The sequence below is a fragment of the Mustela lutreola genome, chromosome 14, assembly GCF_030435805.1.
Source record: "Mustela lutreola isolate mMusLut2 chromosome 14, mMusLut2.pri, whole genome shotgun sequence".
NCBI lineage: Eukaryota > Metazoa > Chordata > Mammalia > Carnivora > Mustelidae > Mustela > Mustela lutreola.
In genome coordinates this window covers 12241547-12258442 of record NC_081303.1, presented here as the reverse complement: position 1 = coordinate 12258442, position 16896 = coordinate 12241547, and the positions used below count along the sequence as shown (strand labels likewise).

Below are 16896 nucleotides of genomic sequence, written 5' to 3'. Positions count from 1 at the left end.
TGGAACAGGGCGGGCAGCCTCACGGCCCGAGCGCCCTCTCTGCTCCCCAAGAGTCGGCAAACTGGTCCACGGTCGGGCCCTCTGCCTATGTGTACAAGCCATCTGGGGACACAGCTGTGTTCATTTGTTGCCACACTAAGGCCATGTGAGGCCACAAGAGTGGCCACAAAGCCCGCAAAGCAGAAGCTTTCACTGGCCTTTAACGGAGAGCTAAGCTCACGCTCTGTCTCTCCAGCAAGGCGCTCTGACAGAGCAGTGACCTGCCAAGAAAGGTCAGGAAGGTCATCGCGTGTGACTCAGAACCAGGGAGGGGGCCTCAAAGTAACCAGGTGCAGCCGGCTTCAGATGGCCTCTGGTGCGGGCTGGCCGCGCTTCCCCAGACGGGCGGTTCTGACCAAGTCGGGGACGAGAGCAGAGACGCCCGTGGACAGCAGAAGCAAACCAGCCTGCCGTCTGGTCTGAGCAAGCAGATGCGGCGGGGGGGTCTGGCTGTGCAGAGGGTCCCCCACGGGGCAGGTGCACACGGAGCAGGCCAGGCCTCACCCACGGCCTGATGCGTGTTCTGGAAATGCTGGCCGGACGAGAACGGAATGCTGCCCTTACCTGAGCTACAGGGTGGAAACTAGGTCAAGTCCCCGGTTAAACTACTCCCGCGTCCTTCTGCAGGCTAAGGCGGGCACTGGATGAGGAGGGGGCCTGGCAGGAGCAGGATCTAGGAAGACGAGGAGAGTCAGTCACCTTTCCTCCGCGGCTCAGACCTTTCCGTCAGGGAAAGAAAGACAAGACCGTCAGGTCTAACAGCTCCCTGTTTTATTGCAATACATCAAATTCTGGTTAATATTAAGTGATACCAACATAAAATATTGGCGAGGAGTCTTGTTACATTTTTGACTATCCCACCTTAAATATTTCTGTGCAAAAGAATCCACACCATTGTCTGGTAGCAGAGAATCGCTTATAAACCTCCCTAAGACATCGAGGGCATAAAACCGAACAAAAGGAAATAGGCCAAAGCAGTATGTTTCCCTTCCATACACAGATTTGTCAGCATTATATTCTAAACAAACAAACAAAAAAATGATTACACCTAGGCCATGCAAAACTGTACAATAATATTACAATGAGGAAAAAACCCTAAAAAATTTATAAAATAAATGTTATTAAACTATCAAATAAAAAAGCAGGTAAAATTTGTTTCATGAAGTTTCCAGGTTTGTTCTCGTCAGTGGCCCCCATAAGTGACGCGGCTCCTTGCGTGTGGCACTCGTCCCTGGGAAAGGGGGAAGGGCCGGCCCGCTGGCCAGCGCTAAGAGGCCGAAGGCTCCAGCGGATGCCAGCCCTCTGATCCAGAAAGAACTCTGCGGAGAATCTGGACTTGTGATCCAGTCAGAACAAGGGAAGAGGTCTACCGGGCGCAGCGATCGGTCATGCAGCTTACCTACTCACTCGGGGGCCGGGCTGGGGCGCGCGGGGGCCCGCCTGCTTCCCTGTCTGCCCAGCTGGGAGGCCGCAGCCTGAGTGAGTGCCGCCACGGACGGACAGATGGCCCTGCCGTGCCGGGCGTTGGCGATGCCCGCCGCGCCCTCCTGGGCTCTTCTGGAGGAGCCCCGAGAGTGCACAGAAGTGCAGCCGGGCTTTCACAGAAGTCGACGTGGCCACTGAGTAGCAGAATGACAGGACCCTAACCATACAACAGGCAGAGGGAGGCTGAGAGCCGGCCAGGAACGACAGATTGTTGCTGTAAACATAACAGGGATTTCAGATTCTTCCCAGAAGCCTGGGTATGAGGACCGCGTGGGAAACCGACCAGGCGGGCCCTTGAGCGCCGGCCCCGACCCTTCCCGCCGTGCTCCCGGGAGCGGGCGAGCGTCGCTGACGCAGGGGTGTGTGCATGGGCCGAGAACCCCGAGAGTGAAATTTACTTTAGCGAGCACTTGACGAGGAGGAAGGCTTTTGTTTTTGGCAAAAAGAAATGTATGTGTATATATATAATTTTTATATACCCAGAGCACACACGACTTAGTTAGAATTCAAGGGTAGACAACAAATCGGCTGCACATAGATAGCACCAAGTACCAACACACACGGACTAGCCGAGAAACGTCTCACTGGTCTGTCCTTCCTACGATGAAACGTGCGCCTGCTGCCGGGTGTGATTTTAAAAGGTCCCGCAAGAGAAGAGAGCAGGACTCGGGGCAGCAGTACTTCCTCCCTGATCTTGGCTCCTGACCCCTCTGAACCATCAGCAGGTTTCCTGTTTCCCTGGCACCCATTCCCTGCCTTTTCTAGACCATTCTTCTCAGAAGCTTCTGCTGGTAACTGCTTCGTACCTGAGAGGGGATAAGCCCAGAAGGGTCATTATCGCAGGAAGAGCCGCCCCCCGCCCCGCCCCGAGCGGCTCCCCGTGGCACTGTTTCTCCTCCAAACTCCTGCTGTCAGGATGGGTCCAATCCGAGGCTGCTCTATGACGACTCACGACTACTAGGGACCTACCGGAAAGTGCCAGGGTCCCTGGGTCATCACCATCTTTGGGGGTTCTCTCCTTTCTGCTGTGACTCACTGCAGTGTTCTCTGCACCTCAGGCAGGGGGATGCTTGGATCCTAAAAGCATCCTCTGGAAAATAAGCACCTACAGGCAACACAAACCCACACATAGTTGTCAAAGCTTCAACGAATGGCTTAGTGCGGAGTCCTGGGACTCAGGGCCGGGAAGCCAGGGAGGGGAGAGGCGAGGGGCCAGGGAGGGTCAGGAGGACAGGAGGCAGCTGGCCACAGGCCCTTGGTGGCGGGCTTCCCTCGCCTCAGGAAAGTGCCAAGTTCTCGGGGCTACGGGGTCCTCGGGGGGTACCAAGCTCAAGGTCTGATCCTTGGCGACCCAACCCCATCTCACACGACACGCCTTTCCCTAAAGCGGAAAGCTGCAGAGAGGATGGGCAGTCGTCCGCGTGCACAGGCGGCCCCGCGGGTCCTCTCTCCCCGCGCCGGGCCTCAGGGGCTGAGAAGGAGGCGCCACAGGGGTACACGGTTCACGCTCACCGAAGCCGAGAGTGCGCTCACTGCTAGTCTTCAGAGAAATTTAGATAAAAAGGAAGCGAGCCAGATTCTCTTTACTCCCATGAGATATTTTTATTTCTCTTTCTCTGCTCATGTGCTTAACTGGGAACTAACTGTGAAGGACTGCGGCCCTCCGGGGTGTGCGCTCGCTTCGGCGGGAACAGCAGGGGTGCCGTGGGGGACCCTGCCTGGCGGCTCGGGCTTCTGTTTGCCACCGGGGCGGGAAAGAGTATTTGGTTAAGGCTGTTCAAGTCCTTGCATTTGAGGTTTTCTATTATTTGGTAATTAAACTCTCAGGCTTCTCTGAGGGGGGCTGGAGCCAAGGACACCTTGAGGCAACGCAGGGAGAAACAGGGTTAGCCCCTGGGGAAAGGACCTGGAGGAAGCATTTCAGGGACCTTCAGAAGCCACAGCTTCCCTTGCACGCTTTCCGCGGAGGGGCCGGGAGGTGATCGCATTTCTACATTCATCTGCAGGAGATACCAAAATACAGTGAAAACTGAGGAGTGTGGTTCAAATTCTACCGCTACCGAAAGACCTGGAAGTAAATTCGCCTGTTGACGCTGCTGCTGAAGAGGCTTCTAAGGTTTGAGCCTGGGCTCGGGCCGCAGCCCAGAGCGGCTGAACCGGGTTTCGGAATGTTTTCCTAAAGCCCCCGGGGACCGTGGCTGAGCCCAGAGAGGGAACTCTGACTCTTCGCGCTCTCCATCTACCGAGGTCTAGAATGTCAGCTTGAGGCCTTCCTACCCTTTAAATTACTTAGCTGGAAAACAGACGAGAAACAACACATTTCTTTAAATTAAATGATCTCTCTCTTATATAGGAATCCATCTTTTGCTGAATACAAGATGCTTCTTTTTACTATATACATTCAGTATTTAACCTCTACATTTGTGTACTTATTTAAACTCTGTATTGTAGTAAAATATGCACTGTTTTAGTGACTAAGGATTTACTGGCAACGATCAGGTCGACATTGGCTGTGGGCGCTGGAGGAGGGTGCGGGCCGGCGGGGGGACCCACACGCTGCCCGGGGCGCCGTGACTCTGCCGTGGAAACCAGTCTGCCTGACGCTCTTCCCGCGCACGTCTGCGAGGTCTGTCTACTCGAGCTACCTTCGGGAGGGGGACACGATGATGGGAAGCGACTCTGAGTGTATGAAATGGAATCGATACTCATCGAAGCTGTTCAGTGGAAGTCTGCCTTGATGGTTGTTGCTGTTAAGTCGGGGTGGGGGGTGCAGGGAGCTGGGCTGCAGGTGCGATCGTCCGCGTCCCCGAGCCCCCACCCTGCTCTTGCCACCGGCCCTGGGCCTTCCAGGCAGGGGCGGGGGACGGACGTGGAGACAGGGCAGTGGAGGGGCCAAGAGGGAGAAGCCGCTCTGGCGTCCGCTCTGAGCGCCGAAGCCACTCACGGGTCCCAGCTCCCGCGGTCGGTGCTCTCCAAGGAGAGGCTCTTGGTCTTCCGGGGCGACACTGGGCTGGGCGGGCTGCTCAGGTTGGAGCTGTTGGAAGCTGTGGAGTGCCTCGGGGAATCCGAGTCCTGTGGGGCCCCGAGAGGACGTTCGTGAGAGGACGTTCGTGAGACCGAGAGGCATGGGAGGGGCTCAGCCCCGCACAGGTGACCTGCGGCCACCCCGAGCAAGTAAGCTGGTGTGAACGGTCTACTGTCCCTAACGAAGCCCCTTTCCTGAGGCCAAAAAAGGGCAGACAAGATAGCCAACGTTCAGCCCTTTCTGTAGGACTTTAGAAATGTGGGTCCCTGTCACAGAAGCTGTTAGAACATCTGTGCCTTAGTGTAGTGCGCAGCCCAGGCAACCGGCCGTGCCGGACCTCCCCCACCGCCACAACCCGCCTCCTGCCAAGCGTGTCCCTGTATCCTGACCCCTGGCTGCAGCGGAGGCCACTCTTGAGGTGGTGGCATCACTTCGGTAAGGGCACAAGTCCTCTACACACCCCACTCACCTCTCCGTCAAAGTCCCTGGCCGGGGCGTCACTTCCCTGGTCCATGCCTCCGGAAGACAAGGAGCCCTCTGACGGGGAGGGCATGGGCTGCCACTTGGCATTGTAGCTTCCTCCGGAGAATTCTCTCTTTAACGCGCTGCCGTTCTGTGCAGAGGACCCTGCGGGACGGCACTCAGGTGAGGCTTCGCACACAGACGGACAAGGGGACAGCCCTGTAGAAAGCGCGCGGACTGGGGAGACCTGGGCAGACCCTGGGGCCAGCCGCTGAGGGACACCGTTTCTCAAGGCCATTGGCCTCTGCAGCCATCACTTCACTGCTGGGAAATTTGCATGAAAAGTAAAGGGACACGAGAGAAGCATTTTCATCCCACGGGGAAAAAAGCCTGGTACTTGAATACAGAAGTGAGGTGAGTTTCTTCAAGTTCATACTCTAGTTTGGTCTCAGAGCTGAGGCACCCAAAGGAGGGGCCGGCACCACTCGGAGGAGGGAAAAGGGTGACAAAAACCCCTTGGAAATACTGGGGAACTGTTCGTACCTCTATAAAGCTCGCAGCATTCCTCCTTAAGCTTTTGCTTAAAAAACATTTTAATCCTCTTGAGCTTCCATATTAAGACCATGGGTCTAAAGGGGCTGCTGAGGTTTTCATACAGGATCCAGACTGTGTTTTCACACTAAGAATTCAGTAATTGTGTCAAGAGGACCGTGTCGAGCACCTCGAGTACCTCACGACCACGGACACATGGGGTGCTCATCTATGCGGACAGGAACCTGCCTGACATGCCTGTGCTCAGGGCCCCCTCGGCTGCAGGCAGCCTGTGTGTCACCGTAATGACTCCTACCCCAGCTCCCAATGCCGCGTGGACACCAAGCATGTGTCGTGGAGCTTGGGAATGCCCATGCCTGGGCCCTATTGTGGCAGAACTTCAGAGGTGCCTGTTCAAGCCTCTTGTGGGGATTCTGGAATGCACCTCAGGCTGGGAGCCAAGGGCTCACCCTCCTGCTCCCCGGGAAGCTGCCGCCAGCGCCTGCTGCACAGGGTCTCTCACTAGACACATGCTGCTCTTCACGGCCGCCGCGGAGGCGCGCCTTACTTTGCTGAGGGGACTCTTCTGGGTCCTTGGGTCACGGCCTTCCTGAAGGCGCACCTCATCCAGCGCCCGCTTCAGTGTCATGGAAATGGTGTTTTATTTTTGTGTAAGTTTTGTCATTCTGAATAGAAATCCATACCACCAGAGGCTTCCGTTGCTCTGCTTACTGACTGCGTGGCCTTGAGCAGGCTCTGTTACCTTTCTGAGTCTCGGTTCCATCTGGGGACACAAGAACAACTTCTCCCGTATGGGAATCTGGGGGAACAACAGCCCTGGGTACACGGAGAACACGGTGTGACCCACAGGTGCACACGGGGGCCTGTGCCCGGCTGCCCCCCGTTTGCCGTCTCCTTGCCTCCACTCTGGTGTTAACACGTGACAGCAGGGCTACTTTGACTGACCAGCAAAAGGGGCGTGGGGACGGTCTGAGGACCATGGTCCTGGCTAACTGAGGCCATACACTCCGGCACGGCCTCTTCTACAGAGCGCTGGCTTAGGTGGCGAGGTGTCTGAGTCTGCGTGACCTCAGGAGAGGCCAGGCTCCCTAGCAAGCCTGCTGCTGATGGGAGGACTGGGTCCTCCTCCTTGGGGGGGGGGGTGGGGGGCAGAGCAGAGCCATAGTGGGAATCCCCGTGTGGCTTTTACTTCACATTGTGAAGCCATCCCAAGTCTGGCTCTGGAAGATCTGTGCTTCTGGTTCTGGAGACAGACAACAGGGTTCCCTATTACTTCTTGTGTCTCTCTCAGCTAGCTGTCCTCTGGAACCTTCTGGAACCTTCTGATAAGCTGGATTGTTCTCAAAGCCAGCAGGAGGCACCTGACGCAGCAGATGCCCCTTGGGATTCCTGGGAGGGCCTTCCTCTTCCTCTTCCTCAAGGAGGCCAGGCCTGCGGGGTTCGTGCAGATCTGGTGGATGGACACAGTGACCAGGGACAGAGGCCCCTCACTGTGGCCCTCCTGGAGAGGTGGCTGCCTCAGCCCCGCACATGGTTATGATGGACACATCTGCACTTCTGGGGGTGCCCCCCACTCACAACCTCCGAGCTCTTGGCCAACACCATGCTGCTTTTGAGAAAGTGTCAGAAAAGCAGCCCTTGGCTATAAGCCATCTTCCCCTGACTGGGGAAGCCATGATGAGTGGGTGACGTCGCTCCCTGCTTATGATCCAGGAACTACCAACGATCTCCGAATGCAACAAGGCTAACTTCTAATTGCTGCAATCAGTCAAACGCTGCCTCTGTCCACCCCTCTCACTCCGAGGCAGGCGGCTGTTAGTGGCCAGGCACTTTCTCTCAGGCAGACAGTGAACCCGCCGTGACGCCCCTGCTGCCCCGAAGTCGCTCCCTGCTACAGCAGAGCGGAAGCCCAGCACGGGGCAGAGTTGCCTCTCTCGGCCCCGGGCGCAGGGTTCCGTGCAGAGCGCAGGAGGTGCCGCGGCTCAGGTGGAAGGAGAGAGGCCGACAATAATGACGGCGAGCCCCGTGAGCGCAGGTGCTCGGTCCCAGAGACTGTCCCCCTTGCGCCCCAGCGGAAGACTTGCCGTCTACTGGATGTTCACCGGACAAACATCCTCCCCTTCTGCACCGGCTATGATCTTGAACCTTCCAGAACCCGCAGGAAACCAAGGGTCACCTGAACCTCTTCCCTGTCCCTCACCTCCCACAGCTAACTCCCCGCCAGGCCTTACTGTTTTAACCCCAGAGTGTCTCCCTTCTCCCCTCCTCCACTGCAGTCCCCGGGCCTGTCCCCTGCACCGGTCACTCGGACAGCCCCAGCGGGATGTGCGCCCCACTCTTGCCCTGTGTCCAGTCTCCATCCGGCAGTCAGAGGGATGTTTTTAAAAATGTAAACCGGATAAAGGTCCTTCCCTCCTTCAAATTCTTTAGAGGCTGCCAGTTGCGTTTCTAATAAAATAAAAATGTCTCAGCTTGCTCTGCACGACCCTGCTTGATCGGCCCCTTGCCACCGCTCGTGCGTTATCTGCGGGTCCCTGTCTGACCGCCACCAGGTAGCCACACGGGCCTTCTCTCAAGTCGTCAAACACGACTCCAACAGGCCTTCACCCCTAGGGAGGGCCCGTGACCCTCCTAATTCCCCTCAGTGTGACTTCGTCCCCAATGGCTACACCTCCTTACTCCGAGTGGTGGCCCGTTTATTTCCTTCAAAGCCTCGATCACCACAGCTTGTGGTATGAAGTGTCCGTCTCACGGGGGCACCGTGAGCTCGAACGGGGCCCGTGATGGTTTTCTCCACAGGCGCTTGTGTGCTCACTAGGCCCCCCCGGGAGTGCGCACGCGTGGGGGAGGCGATGGTGGGCAGGGGTCATGGGGGACCCCCGGGCGGCACTTACTTGCTGACAGGCCGCTGCTGGCGCTCATGGAGCGGCCGGGCTCAGGGCGGGATTTGGTGATGGAGGGAATACTGACAGAGCCGCTGAACACCGCGCGACTCTCCTGGGGCCGGGGGTTCTGAAAACAAAGCATAAAGAGAAACTCTTCAGCCAGCCAGAAAGTGATTCTCTGCCGTGACATCTACCGCTCACTTTGGTTTCAATAAAAAAATGACCTTGACCAGAGTGATACAGAGCAAGGGAGGGCATGATCCCTCCAGCCCCTGCACTTCAGCACCCCGACAGAAGGAAGCTCACCCCCACCCAGCGTAAGTGCTCATCCTTACGCATACTGAAATGTTATCAACACATAAAAATTCTCTTCGTTGTGAGAGCAGCTAAGTAAAAGTTAGCGGCTGGAGCGACAGCGGACCACAGAATTACATGGACATTTGCAGAGATTGGAAGCAAAGCTTCCACTTCCTACAAGATTTCTACCAGGACGGCTCCACTAGCTCCACAGAATAAGGCCACACGGAGGCAAGGCAGGGAGGAGTGTATTTTCCTCCAGTAAATGCTGTAGGGGTGACACCGGGGGCGGGGGGGGGGCGTCCCCCCCCAGCCCCCCGCGCTGGCAGAGCCACGCTCTGGGTCCCAGACAGCCCGTCCGAAGCCACCATAGGCCGGCGGGATGCTCTCACTCGGCAATCCTGGTTTGAGAAGTTTTCCATCACGTCATGGAACGGGTTTGGGGTTCCAGGTAGAAAAGTGAGCCCGAGTACTTTCAAAGTCACACTCGGCTAGAGAAGAGGCGTGGGGACGACCTGTCTGGACTTGGCTGAGAACGGAAAGCACTTGGCTGCCTCGATGGATCCAAACGTTTGAGACCAGAAGGAGGGGCGGCTGACGCCTGAGAGAAGGTTGTGTCAAGACAACTAACAACCGGCCAAGGTCAGCAGTCAGGAGAACACACGTTAGTATCACGTGAAGAACTCCCAGTCCTACATCCCAAAGAGCTGTGCCAGCTGAGAGGCAGCCGGCCGGTCGCAGACACAACCGCCGCCATTTCGGTTCATGTATCATGTCTGCAAAGTCCATTTAATTCTTGGTGTGTTATTTTTCCTCCAAGAAAATAAAACAAAACTGAAACGGTGCCCTCATTCTAACATTCACTCACACACAGAGAAGCAACCTCTGAGACCCCAGAGACACGCACACAGTGCAGCAGAGCAGACATCGACAGAGATGGGAAGGTCAGTTTCACCCTTTAAACTTGTACTGTTTCTGCCGTAACCCCTACGACACCTTGGTGGCGTCTTAGCCTAGAACAAACAGCATAAATTGGGCCTGTAAAAATATACCAGTGGTTTAGTAACTCCGAATACTGAAGCAATGAAAAACCGACTCACAGAAGACAAGTTTTGTGAGAAAAAACCCCCCACAAAAGATGGGGGGTTCAACTTCCATAAAGTGACAGGAAACCACCATTGCTGGTGTCTTCCACGCGCCAATACGCTTTGAATTAGAGGAAAACTTAAAGACGACAGTGTTTCTAACCAGCAGAAGACTGACTTACAGAACACCTCTGCCATCTTTCACAGAAAAACTCCTGGCCAATTAATTTCTACAACATTCCTCTGGAACCACTCCCTGCCATCTGTTACCAAGCAAACTAAGCTTTATTTTTATCGCTAATCTTATTGTGTCAAATAAGACACTTCAATGACATTACAGCTTCATGGCAATGCCATTTCAAACATTACAATTTAGGGTACTTTTCTAAGACAAACAAAAATACAAAAATAAACTTCTTAGCCTACAGTTTTCTATGCAAATAAAAAGCTGGTCAGAGGGTGCTGCGGGACCTGGGTTTGCAGGACAGAATCCAAGTATATTACTTGTAAAATGCACTTGAGAAAACGTTCTTGAGGAGTTAGCTAAGTATGTTTCTTGATGGAAGTATGGACAATCTGCTAATGGCCACCAGCTCTCCGGCCACCGTCCTCCCCGGTGCAGCCCCTTTGTGTTAGTTCTCTCTCTGGTTTAGTTGTTATATCTTGGATTCTGGCTGGAATTAAAGGCCTAGCAGCACCTCAAAGACTAGTGAGATTATCATCTTTTTCTAATTTATCCTGTGATTCCTTAATACTATTATAATTTTTACCTGGGAGATTTTTAAGCTTCTCAAAAGGGGTTTATTGTGGAAAGAAGGCCTGTGGCTAGGCCCTACCACAGACTTGAATGCCACTAAATGAAAAAATATTTTCTCTGAATTAAACCAGTTCTAGGCTAATGAACTATTAAAAAATGGGAAAATTCTGGGATTCCTTTTTTGTTTAAACAGAATAAGGACCCACGCAGGGGCTATATTTAATGATGGCATCTGGAAAGGGAAAAGCATGATGGAAAAATCTTCTATGAAACATAAAAATACCTCCTTCACTGTCTAAAAACTGAGAGAGAAATCCTCCCGTCTTCATGTTTTTCCTCAAAAGAGGAAACAAACTTGAACTTGAAGAGGAGGAGGAGGAAGAACGAGGTTTGGCAGAAGAGAAGCAGGCTAAAGGCCGACACTCACGCTCAGAAAACGCCCCCCCCCCCGCCCCCCTGCAGAGTTACTGATCAAGCCAGCTAGAGGTCCGCACACAGTTAGTGAAGTTAACCCCTGACTCGGCTGTTCATACCCTCAGAGGCATAAAGCTTGGTGTACCAGGGACAGAGCGCAGAGACGGGGAATACTCAGGGTTTATGGAATCAGGAGAGAGAAATTTTTCAGCGGAATGAACAGTCATGTGATAGATGTGCTCAAAGTTGATCGGAGAGGAGATCAGGCCGGAGTGATGATGAGGGGATGGATAAGGGAAGCCTGGCTAACAAAACGACAGAAAGAACAGAAGTCGTGAGGCCATGAGAATGGAGTCACTGGTCACAGGGGACATTTCACAGCATGCATGCAGCAGAAACGACACGTCTCACATCAGGACTGAGTCCTTCATGAAATACTTTCAGACCTTAGAGAGTTAAATTTTGGAGTCCTCCTGCCAGTAACCGAAAGAGCTGATGTGCAAAAGATCATTTGCTTTATAAAACTATTATTATTATTTTTATTATTACTTGCATCAGGGAAGCAGAAAGCGGACTTCCGGAGCTGCAAGGAGACTTTCAGAGTTTAGTTCAGAATTTTCTTGTGTGATAAAATCAAAACATGGCAAAAAATACCAACAAAGCAAGAAAGTAAAAGAGCAGCGATTCCACAACCAGCCTCTCGCGAGAAGTGCCATGAAGCTGTTTCTGTGGAAACCAGAAGCCGTTTCCTGGGACGTACAGACTCCAGTGTGTGTTTTTACTGCTCTTGTTTCTGACAGGAGCACAGTGGGACTGAGGATGACCCTGACGACTGACAGGACTCTCAGCAGCCCAAACCTGTCTCCACGTACACACCCAAAAGAACACGTTTGTTTTTAACAAGGGTCAAAAAAATCTTCCCTTCCATGTCTGGGGGTACTGAAACATAAAATAACGTAATAATAAAGGTCCCGACAAGGCTTTTCAAACGGAGAACTCTAGTTTTTCAGGTACGATGACTGGGAGCCCAGATTACTCAGCACCCAGCCTGTCTCTGAGGGGCATTTTCATGGTTCAGGTCCGGAAAGCAGCCGTGGGGTTCAGGGGTGGGAGGGAAGGACTTGCAGGGAGAAAGCTGGCAGAACCTACGCCCTCCTGAGCTGGGGTGAGCCAGCTTTGCTTAACAAAACCTGGTAACTTATGAAGACTTAAACAAAATCTCTCCTATAACATATGGTTTAGAGATGTGAGTGAACCAGTGCTTTCCAAGGTTATCTAAAAAGAAAAAAACTCACTGATGTCAATGTAACTTTGACTTGAAGTAGTAGTATTACTTTGTGGAGCTCTAAGGGGTCACTGAGCTAGAAACCTGGTCTTCACGAACAACTCTAGGGATGGACAAAAGGCTAGGAGGTAGGTCATGGGGCAAAACCAAATCTTCTGGAGATAAACTATTTTTCTTGTATTCAATGGGAGAAAAACCTGCCCTTTGTTGCTCGCACCCACTATGGAAAAAAAAGCAAACGACAAGCAGGATTCAAGAAGCTAACGCAGTATGTACTTCTAAGTCCTGCACACACGTGTGTAAGGGGCTCCTGTTGGGACCCAGACTCCCTCAGCCTGATGATCTTTTGCACATTCATGAGGCAAACAATCCTCTATCAGTATCATTTTGGTACCCAGAAGAGCTTCCGAAGATACTCAATAAACTCTCTAAGCTCGTAAGTATGTCCCAGGAAAGCAGTACTGATATGAGTTAAAACACAACAATGTCTGGGGTACGTGCTGCTCCTCGCACGGATGGTAGCATGGAGCTCTGGGGTCTGACAGCCCTTCTGACATGTTAGCGGTAGATGAATTTAATTCATCTTGATTTTTGGAAATTGTTCATTAAAGAACAGATAATTTCACTTTAGTGGGAAGGACATATCAAAACCTGGGACCATATTAAAATATCACAAGCTTTTCAGTAAGCATATATACACACAGGTACACACATGCATATCACTACTTTTCTTCAGACGTGCATACCAATGTGTTGTTTACCAGTGTCTACCCCAAGGCAAGCACGGGTCTGGGTGGACAGTGTATCAGAAATACTGGTTAGGTGGTGAAGTGGGTTCCCATAAACAGCCCCAGCTTGTACCTCCCTTTCTAGTAAAGGGAAGAAGGCCAGTGAAACTAAAACTAAGGCGAAGAAACAGGTTTCAAAAGGTACACCAACTTCTCGTCCTGGAAATACAAATGTGCTTACAAGGGAAGAAAGGTCTGGAAGAAACATTAAAAACTGGACTGCTTTCTAGGGCAGAGGGGCACGTGTGTCAATGACGGAAGGAGCCAACAAGGCAGTCATGGGTTAGCATTTCTTGGTGACAAGAAATGCTAAAAACCAAGGGATCTAATGGGACAAGTGGTTGCACAGAAGGCCACATGTCATGCAGTCAGGTGTGGGAAAAACCTTCAGGAAACACTGTTTGAGCTTGTTCAGCTCAGTAATTAAGACTAGACATTACTGTTAACAAAAATAAATAAATAAAAGACTTCTTTTACTTTAAGTGGTAGAGGGTAAAGGAAGAAAAAGTGGAGTGAGGGAGGCTCTGATACAAAAGTTCTTACGATGTTTGAAATCTGACCTTTCTTTTCACTGTGCTCATTCATCAGGGTGTGTGGTGACCAAATCTTATGTGTGTGAAGGTCTGAAAAAATTCTGGAACATTAGCAAATTGGTTTTTCACCTGATGGCAGAAGGCCACTCAGCAGAGGAATATTTTATAAAACCTTGAAGTATTTCACCTTAAGGGAATCCTGTAATTTCTGGGAGATAATAGAATGTATAGAAAAATTTTTTGTAATTCTTGTTTTTTTTTTTTTTTTTAAAGATTTTATTCATTTATTTGACAGACAGAGTTCACATGCAGGCAGAGAGGCCGGCAGAGGCGGGGGGAAGCAGGCTTCTGCCGAGCAGAGAGCCCGATGCGGGTCTCGATTCCAGGACCCTGGCTGGGATCATGACCTGAGCCGAAGGCAGAGGCTTTAACCCATTGAGCCACCCAGGCGCCCCTGTAATTCTTATGTTGTGGGAATATATAAGACTACATATATTCTTTTTTTGTGCACCAAAATGAAGCACAAGTCAAAGAAATTTTAATCAAAAAAGTATAATACAGGGGCACCTGGGTGGCTCAGTCATTAAGCATCCACCTTTGGCTCAGATCATGATCCCAGGGTCCTGGGACCAAGGCCCACCTTGGGCTCCCTGCTCAGCGGGAAGCCTACTTCTTCCTCTCCCACTCCCTCTGCTTGTGTTCCCTCTCTTGCTATGTCTCTGTCAAATAAATAAATAAAATCTTAAAATAAATAAATAAAAAGTATAATATCTATCAAAACCTTGTTAACCACTGAAATAATTTTATATTTGTTGATATACTGCTTTGCAACATATGCCTGTTTGAAATTTGCCTCCTTCTATGCCTCCAAAATCTTTTAAAACTTTCATTAAAATGGTACATTAGTACTTGAGCTATCAAGTATAAGCTGTAACATAATACACATTTCCAACGTTTACCAAAATGTAAAAATTCTCTTTAAAATGAGAAAGGCTTTGGACTTTATGGTTATGTCACATTTACTTGAGAATAAAGGAAAACCAGCCTGAGAACTTTAAACACATGCTCAGAATGGGCAGTGGACAGAAATCTGAAATCTCATTCCTAGGCAAAAAGGTGAAAACCCCTAAGTTTTAATATGATAGGTAAGTGTAACAGCTTAATATTTAATATATTTAGTCTTCGATTTTTTTCCTTAGTTTTATTACATATAACTTTTTTTGAACAGTTTATTTATAACTTATCCAGCACAGCTAATAGAAATCCCCATTCCAAGAGGATAAATGGCTACTGTTTACTTCCTAAAGGAGGACCTATAACCAGGTCAACATAATGCCTTGGTGGTGACAGTAAGAGCATTGTATTGGTTCACAAACAGGGTCGGCTGGTTAATCGGGGTATTCCCAATGAGGAACTCAGACTCAATGATTTTTTTGTTTCTTTTGTGAAACAAATGCAGGACTACCTTCAAAGCTTAACTTTATTATTTTAAAAAAACTTGACTGCACATAAAACTTTATCTCCTGGCTTTTTTTCCTGTCAGTGATAGACCCCTCTCGAATCTCCTACCACAGCAGAGCTGGTAATGTGGTTAGAGGACAGACTCCCTTAGAAAAAGCCATCAAAAAACCTGAAATCTTGCCATTTGCAGTGATGTGGATGGAACTAGAGGGGATTATGCTGAGCGCAATACGTCAATCAGAGAAAGACAATTATCAGATGATCGCTCTGATAGCAGGAATTTGAGGGGAGTTGTGGGGGAAGGGAGGGAAAAATGAAACAAGATGGGATCTAGGAGGGAGACAAACCATAAGAGACCCCTAACCTCAGGGGTCTCTTTGCTGGAGGGGAGTTGGGGGAGAGCGATAGGGTGGTGGGGTTATGGACACTGGGGAGGGTATGTGGTATGGTGAGTGCTGTGAATTGTTTAAGACTGATGGTTCACAGAGCTGAACCCCTGAAGCAAATAATACATTATACGTTAATAAAAATAAAATAAAATGAAAGAAAACTCCACAGGAATAAAGTAAAAAAATAAAATAAAAATCAATAAGTACATAAATATTTTCTTATTTTTTTCTAAATAAAAGAAAAGAAAAGAAAAAGAAAAAGCTTTGGGTCTACATTCACAAATCTAATGCTACCACCCATGATCAAAAGGCTCCTATTAAAAGTCTCAATAATTTGCTGAGTTATTGTGATACTGACATGTTAAGTGCAAATGAAGCCTGGAAAATTAGCCAATTCCACTAATATTCTTCATCTCAACATAATGGGTCTAAGAATCCAGTCTTCATATGAAAAACAAGTTTTCCCATGTTGTATTTTTGTGTGTAAGACAGACCAGGCAACATGTTTATAACCAGGGAGAGGAAAAAGATTTGCTTGGCCAACCAGGTAAGAGGTGTGGCCATTAATGACCCACCTAACATGGTTCTCTTGGGTGGGGGCGGAGGCCAAATACCTGTAGAGAATCGCTAAAACGCAGTGAAATGTTAGTGATGTCACAAGCAAGTTCTGAGCCTTGGTACAGATGCTCTCCAAATCCGGCAGTGTATTCCAGCACCAGCAGTAAGTCCGGACAAGTTCTGGACAAGTTTGTGAGGTGTGCAACTAAGAGCTGGAACTGTTTGGTTTCTCACAGATGCTCAAATGTTTTGTTTCTCTCATCGGGTATATATCATCAAGCATGTTACACATATTGTGATGTATGGACACAAACATCATCATACTAACGATTCCTCTTAAATCTATGTACAGATTTAGGCACGCAGGTACGCTTTCCCCTCTGCCCCATTTGTAAGCCTGTTCTCATTCCCTCTTCATTTCTCTTACCATAGGCAGGTCTTTTAGGATCTGTATCCCATCTCCTGGGCCCATGTGTGCTATGTGGTTAAAATTAGTTGGGTTAGAAATTAATTTATTTCTCATTTCTGGATCTCGTAGCATCTCTCTGTAAGATAAAACACCTGTTTAGACATTTTTTCTGTGATCGCTCTAGACAACTTCAGAAAAAAGTTAAGCATTCTTTATTCACAAAAATAAAACTGTGAAATCATGTTTAATAAGGATAGAATATACTCCATTAAAACTTGACTTAGAAACTTGTTTTAAATAAAAGACCTTGAGCATTTTGGTGGAAAACAGGCTTCTCTTAGCACTTACATATCAAAGCTGTATTTTACAGATAGTTCTGACCATTTTGTGTATGTCTTTTAAAATAACTGGTAACACTTTGGCGATGTTTTTCTATGGGTCTGGAAATACTACTACAAGCCTTTGGGCTGTT

General features: G+C 50.0%; 1 protein-coding gene across 16 annotated transcripts in view; it reads right to left on the bottom strand.

Moving 5' to 3' along the window:
* Positions 1-788: 788 nt before the first annotated feature.
* CDC42BPA (CDC42 binding protein kinase alpha) overlaps positions 789-16896 on the bottom strand; it is a 336405-nt gene continuing 320297 nt past the window's right edge. For 10 of the 16 annotated variants that reach the window (XM_059145519.1, XM_059145524.1, XM_059145520.1 and 7 more), the window contains 5 exons: positions 16443-16560; positions 11121-11306; positions 8458-8575; positions 5019-5176; positions 789-4596 (listed from right to left, as the gene is read on the bottom strand). In XM_059145519.1, coding sequence (XP_059001502.1) covers positions 4465-4596; positions 5019-5176; positions 8458-8575; positions 11121-11306; positions 16443-16560 — 712 coding nt within the window. In that variant the 3' untranslated portion in view covers positions 789-4464. The remainder of the gene's footprint in view (positions 4597-5018; positions 5177-8457; positions 8576-11120; positions 11307-16442; positions 16561-16896) is intronic. The other 6 variants (XM_059145527.1, XM_059145533.1, XM_059145530.1 and 3 more) reach the window with 1 other exon arrangement.